At 42.2% G+C, this 6,052-nt stretch overlaps 1 protein-coding gene across 1 annotated transcript; it reads left to right on the forward strand.

The window, feature by feature from the left end:
- Positions 1-3,876: 3,876 nt before the first annotated feature.
- On the forward strand, positions 3,877-5,050 carry LOC147894516 (uncharacterized). The gene is made up of 4 exons (XM_087385378.1): positions 3,877-4,125; positions 4,251-4,378; positions 4,460-4,641; positions 4,738-5,050. Exons 1-4 carry the CDS (start codon positions 3,877-3,879, stop codon positions 4,857-4,859), a joined length of 681 nt encoding a protein of 226 aa, XP_087241504.1. The 3' UTR covers positions 4,860-5,050.
- The last annotated feature ends 1,002 nt before the right edge of the window (positions 5,051-6,052 follow it).

The raw sequence follows: 6,052 nt of genomic DNA on the forward strand, positions 1-6,052 counted from the left end.
GCTCAAAGACTTATAAGGCCATGTAATCCCTATCACTATCAATGGAAGCAAGGTAAAACCCTATAAAATCTAGGTAAAGGTGGAAGAAGATACTTGGATACACCAATCTAAAGTCAAGGTAATTAAAGTTCACTTAGGGGAGGTAGCCAAGTGGCCAAAGGACAAGCGTAGTTACATGTAGTAGAGCCACATAAGGAAATAGCCATCAAATCAAAGTTAGCAAATACTCATGTCTTAATGGAAGTAAAGTTGCATTAATGGCTAATGCTTTCACCAAGAACACTTGGTGTACCATAGAATATTATTGCATGCATGAGTATGCATGAAAATCTATGATTACCACCTCCACGACCTCTTCCATACTACCACATCCTGCCTTCTACCTCCCCAAACTATTTGCTTCCTACTTCCTCACTTGCTATCAACTCTCTACCCCTATAACAATGTCTACACCGTCACACTCTTCTTCTCCTACCTCAAGCACTTGTTTGATACACACTCTCCTTCACCATCTTCAATGATGTAGTTTGCTTGTGAACGCATGAGCAAACTACAACTCCATCATCCCATTAGCCCTAGCAATACATCGCAATAGTTTTTGGAAGTGAAACAAATTGGACGCTTTTGTCACTCTCCCATGAAATAAGACATGGATTTTGGAAGTTGCAAATGAACTTATAGCATATTATTCACCTCAAGACCATACCTTGCTAGACAATGGGAGAGGATGCAGATCGATCATGCTTTCATCAAAATAGTTTTTGGGTTCAAGCCTAGTCAGGGATATACCATCAGTATGAATGTAGATTACTTCAAATTTTTGTTGGAGTATATTGGTTTAAAAAAGAGCATAGGAATAGTGCCAAGGACATACGTATCTTGCACCATTGTTGCTTGGGAGGACAAACAATCAATAGAGTGGTTTTTTGGATCTCAATTGTAGGCTATTGCTCTAATAAAGATAAAGCAAGTTCCAAGCTTCAAAGTCATCTTTATATGATCCAACATCCGTTTACAACAAGACAAGTCCCATGGCCAACAACTATTGACACCAAGGAAGGAGCCCACATTAAGTGCAGAAGCATTGCACCTAGGGGAATCTCGGAGCATCAGGAAAAATGGTGAGCTAGGAAGATGGAGAAAGCCAACGCCAAACTCTCTTCCAAGACAAAGACTAATCATTTGACCAAGGAAGAAGAGGAACAAGGTACATACACCAGCCTAGATGCACCCTAAGTCCAAATGTACACAATGGTGATGCTTCATAGATGAATAGACACAAGCCAGTCCAAGAGGGCAAACATAAAGCCATAGAAGACAATTAAAAGGTTGCCAAGCATATTGAGGAAGGAGAGACGCCCAAGTAGCAATATCCAAAGCCGTAATAGTAGAGGGCGAGCACCAAGGAGCTTGTCAATCCAGTTCATTAGGATGTGGAGTCAAGTAAGGGTAAGGAGAAAGTAGATAAAGAATTTGCTTTCTTAGTGGCACCCTCACTAGTGGACCATTGCCCCTTTTCAAGGAGGAAGAAACTATTAGGACATGGCCCAACAAACTTTAGATGTGCCCTTAGCTTGTTACATAATAAAGTTTTATGAAAGCATGGATGAAGTCTCTTGAAGATGCAGTTCTCTCTACTGTTCACTGTAGATATGCAGACTTTTTGCTTCACACAATTGAATGAGTAAGACCAAATGTATGTAGAATTGCACAAGGAATGTCAAATGTTGCTTGATCAATATGAGCAACAAGGTTGCTAAGGTGAGCAACATAACTTATATAGATTTGGGAAGAGTCTACAAACCGTAAGGTGATCTACACCAAACATAGAATGAGCCAAACAAGTTCACAACAAACAAAAATTGTGAAACTTCGACAAAGTGTAGCTACCTTGGATTCAAAAGTCAAGTGTAGGGAAGTATTAAAAGAGGAGAATAGGAAATTGCCACACGATAAACTCACCAAGTGGAAACATATATAGTTCATCCTCTTTAGCATGAAGGCTTGGGCGAGGATCAAGTCCAAAAGTTCAGCCAAGGTTCCTAGGCTATCGGATGACCAACCCCTTCTAGCCTAGTTGGCACCAACACCCAATCCCAAGGCCAAGAGTGAAACAAGCACATGTACTAGGTCCACATTGGTCACAAACAACAAAAGGACGCTAATGTGTAAGAAGAGCTCAACTACACCCTCACACAATTAGCTCATATATAAGGGTGGTTCCCAAGGAACAGAGTCTGTAAGCATTATTTTTGCCTAGGTTGAGACCCATATTTGTTTTGAATAGCCAAGTTTTGTGGAAGTTGACACATAGATGACACCATTAAGCAATCTGGATCTAGGGATAAGAGATGCTCTACTTAGGGATGTTGCTCTAGTAGTGCCATATTTGGGAGCTGAGCTAAAGGACAAGATCCTTGATATCTACATTTTTTAGACCAAGTATATCATGTTAAAAGAGCAATATGAAATAATGCAACAAGTTGTAGTGGCCTTTGCCAATCTAATTATTGCAAGCCCTTTGGGCATAGTACTTTAGGAAAGGCTCATCAAGAATTTCATGAGGTAATATGGGCTCAAGCACAAAGGCAATGGATAGAGTGCGCACTTGAACAACAACATATTGTGTCAAGAACATAGGAGATACCAAAGCCTAATGTCGAGACCCCACCAGGTTACTACACCAATATGCTAAGATATTTGGAGCACTTGTTGCGGAACACTACCATTGAGTCTATTGCTTCCTATAAAGTGCAATGTCAAGTGTGTAATTGCCCTCCACTTTTACTAGACCCATCGAGATTGATGAAAGAATGCCAATTGAAGATGCTTAGAGAGACCCACACAACTTGTCTCCAACCAATCAATGGAATGTGGAAGGAGAAAGTTCAAGCTTCGGGGTAGTGGACACCATTGAGCTCCATCCTTGTCCATCCCCTAGGGTGATCCAAGGTATCCCCCATCTTTAGACAATGTTGCTAGAGGATGAACTTGCCTCATAATAGCATGTCGTTCCCATGGACATTCCTCCTTTGCCCATGTGTTGGAAAAGGCCAAAGCAAAAATCTACTTGGCCACGTTCATTTGAAGAATGGCTGCTAGGAGTATCGTTGATAGTAAATAGCTGTGCGGTCAAAGAATCTCAATCTACAAAAGCTATAGAAACTTCAAAATCAAAAGTAAGATTGGTTGGGATGACATAACGTTTTGATCTAGATTTCTCTATCTAATATTCCCCACCAGGACATGGAACCAAGTACATTTCGAGGCGAAATGTGAACAAGGCATGTGACCAAGCACACCAAGGACACACAGAGATTGGGTAGTTAAGTGCGAGTGGCATGATAGCATTTGAGATACCAAGGAATGAGTGTGATAAGCAGGACAATGGAACAACTAAAGGATAGAAGTCAGTTAAGCAAGCAAATAAGAGATAGCAATGAAGCAAGATCGATGAGTTAAGAGTCAAGACCAAGAGGATTTAGTGGCTATGTCCCAATGGACAACCTCAGGAAGTAGGCAAGAGGTAGAAGTGTGGTACAAATAAGGTTGCAACCGCTCAAATCATACTAACTAGGAAGCAAAGTGAATAAAAGAGAAGAGATAGAATTGTATTGTGCATTATGTGATTGCATTGTAGTAGCTTTAGGAAGTTAATGTGTGAGGTAGTAGTAGCTTGCATGTGTGAGGCCAAGAATACTCAAGTCTGCCTTTATGAGCAGAAGACTGGGTTCTCGAGATTTGGCTGGGTGATAGAGAGCTCAATCTAAGTCGACGCTGCATCGTGACTTGGCTTTTGTAATTGTTTTTGGCAGTTGCAATATTCAATACAATTGCTTCAACTATTTATAATATCAATTCAGCGTGGTAGTCTGGATGTGTTCCTCGTCGACGTCTGATGACTACGAGTGCGACTCGTGCGATCGCTGCTTCACGTCTTACCAAGCCCTGCACTCTCATCTCCAAAATTCTTCCAGACACAATTACTGCTCCGATTGCCGCCGTGATTTTATTGATGCTAACGCTCTTCGTAACCACCTCGCCTCTAGCATCCACCAACCCAAAGATATCCGTTGCCCTCGTTGCTCCTCCTCTTTCGTATCCGCTTCCGCCCTCACTAAACATGTTCGTCGTTGCTGTTGCATTTGTTCATTGTGTTTGCGTGCATTGCTTGCCTTCATTGTTTTGCTAAATATTGTCGGCTTGTTCTGGTAACGAATCGTTTTGCTAAGGATTGTCCGCTTGTTCAGGTAGAGAATGGTAAATGCGTTAACGTTACCCATAAACAAATAGTGCAGTCTGTCCGACGTTGGGAGGAGATTTCTGGCAAGGGGAATCTCTTGACAGTTCCTCGCATAGGCTGGCGTGATAGTGGCAGGTATGTGCTTGAATCTGTGTACTGTGCTGGGTCCTAAGCTAATCTGTCAGCCTCAAGCTCGCGACTGTCGCTGTCTTGCAGGGAAGACGTACCGTTGCGAACAAATATCGTTGCAACGGAAGCAACTTTCGATGGTGAAGACTATGTATGTCCCCTGTGTTCAAGGTGTTTTCAGTTCTTGCAGAGCCTTAATCAGCATCTGAACTCCAGTGTTCACGAAAGCTCGGAATTCCGATGCCACAAATGCCTGAAGACGTTCAGAGGTGAGCGTGATACCCAAGCCGACGTTAGTTTCTTTCAAAATCCTCAAAATAAAGGCATAACTAATGGGCGTTTTATGGTGATGTGTGGTGAGACAGACTTCTCCGCGTTGATTGCACATCTAGAATCGGAGGTTTGCGGGGGGATGAGTGTCAAGAAGATTAGAAGAGTTGCAATGCTGGTGCACAAGTTCGGAACGCTGGCCATTAGGGACAGATAAGCTATCTTAGATTTGGGCCGTGAACGTTACTCTCAGAAAACAAGGCTGCGACCAGCTACACTTCCATCAATATCAATCACCCAAGGCTTGTTCAAACACAAAAAATAGCTATTTCAGTACTTTTGCATGTTCAGCTGTCGCCAAGGTCGTCTTTTCCTTTACTGTGATCGCTTGAGTAGTTTGACTTGTTTTCTGATTTCTGAACATTCTAACGTCTGTCTCATAAGACATTTTGGTGTGGATGCACAGTCTTTGGATTTTATTTATCTTGGATGTCCACGCGTTTAACAAGTCAAAAGATATATGCAAAGTTGTAGAATGTAGGAACACTAACAATTGCAAATGTTTCAAGGAGGTCAGAGTTGGGGTAGACCTCCAAGGTGAGGGGGAAGGATGATAAGCTCAACTTCGAGGTGAGAATGTACCGTTTTTGTTAAGAGGGTTAGAGGTGAATGTTTCAAGGATGTTAGAGTTGGAGTAGATCTCCAAGGTCATAGAAACAAAACTTGAGACAGTTAAAGTTGAAGCCCAGGTCTAGGGTGAGGATGAGAAGTCTATAAGTCTACATCTAGGTGAAGGGTGTGGTGTTAAGAGTAAAAGCTAGGAAAAGTGCAATTGTGGAGGACAAGGGTGAGTGCTGTAATGTGGCAAAACTTGAGAAGGTAAGACTTGATGACCTTTAGGGTGAGGTGGAAGGATGGGAAGCTGAAGACCAAGACCAAGTCCACAGTGAAAGATGAGATGTTTGAATGTGGGTGAGATGTCTAGGTGAGAAACGTGAGGGTTTGTCATATTTGGTTTCATTAATGCTTAGCAAGCGGTGGGGATGTTGTGGGAAACACTTAGCAATGGGTAGATCGTATGATACACGATCAAGACCTTCTCTAAACCTTAGCAGCATTCTTCAAAACATAATATCCCTTTGTTGTTTCAGATCTCCCAAATTCTGCTTGCATAACATCGTCTGTTGCTTTGTCCCAAGTAGTCTCCCCTGTATTTGCCAACAAAAAATGTTCTGCAAAAAACTCAACTGTGATCTCCTTCTCTGTTCCTGTGACTGAGTTCGCCTTCTGCGTTGTCTGCAACACACTCAATTGTGTTGGGCCATCCAATGCAATCCACGAAAAGTGTAGGAAAGGTAGAAAGACAATGTGAGAAACACCAGATTGCATCCTAGATACCCATGGAGGATC

The sequence above is a fragment of the Dipteris shenzhenensis genome, chromosome 14 (genome assembly GCF_047967505.1).
Source record: "Dipteris shenzhenensis isolate YYH24624 ecotype China chromosome 14, Dip_SZ_1.0, whole genome shotgun sequence".
Lineage (NCBI taxonomy): Eukaryota > Viridiplantae > Streptophyta > Polypodiopsida > Gleicheniales > Dipteridaceae > Dipteris > Dipteris shenzhenensis.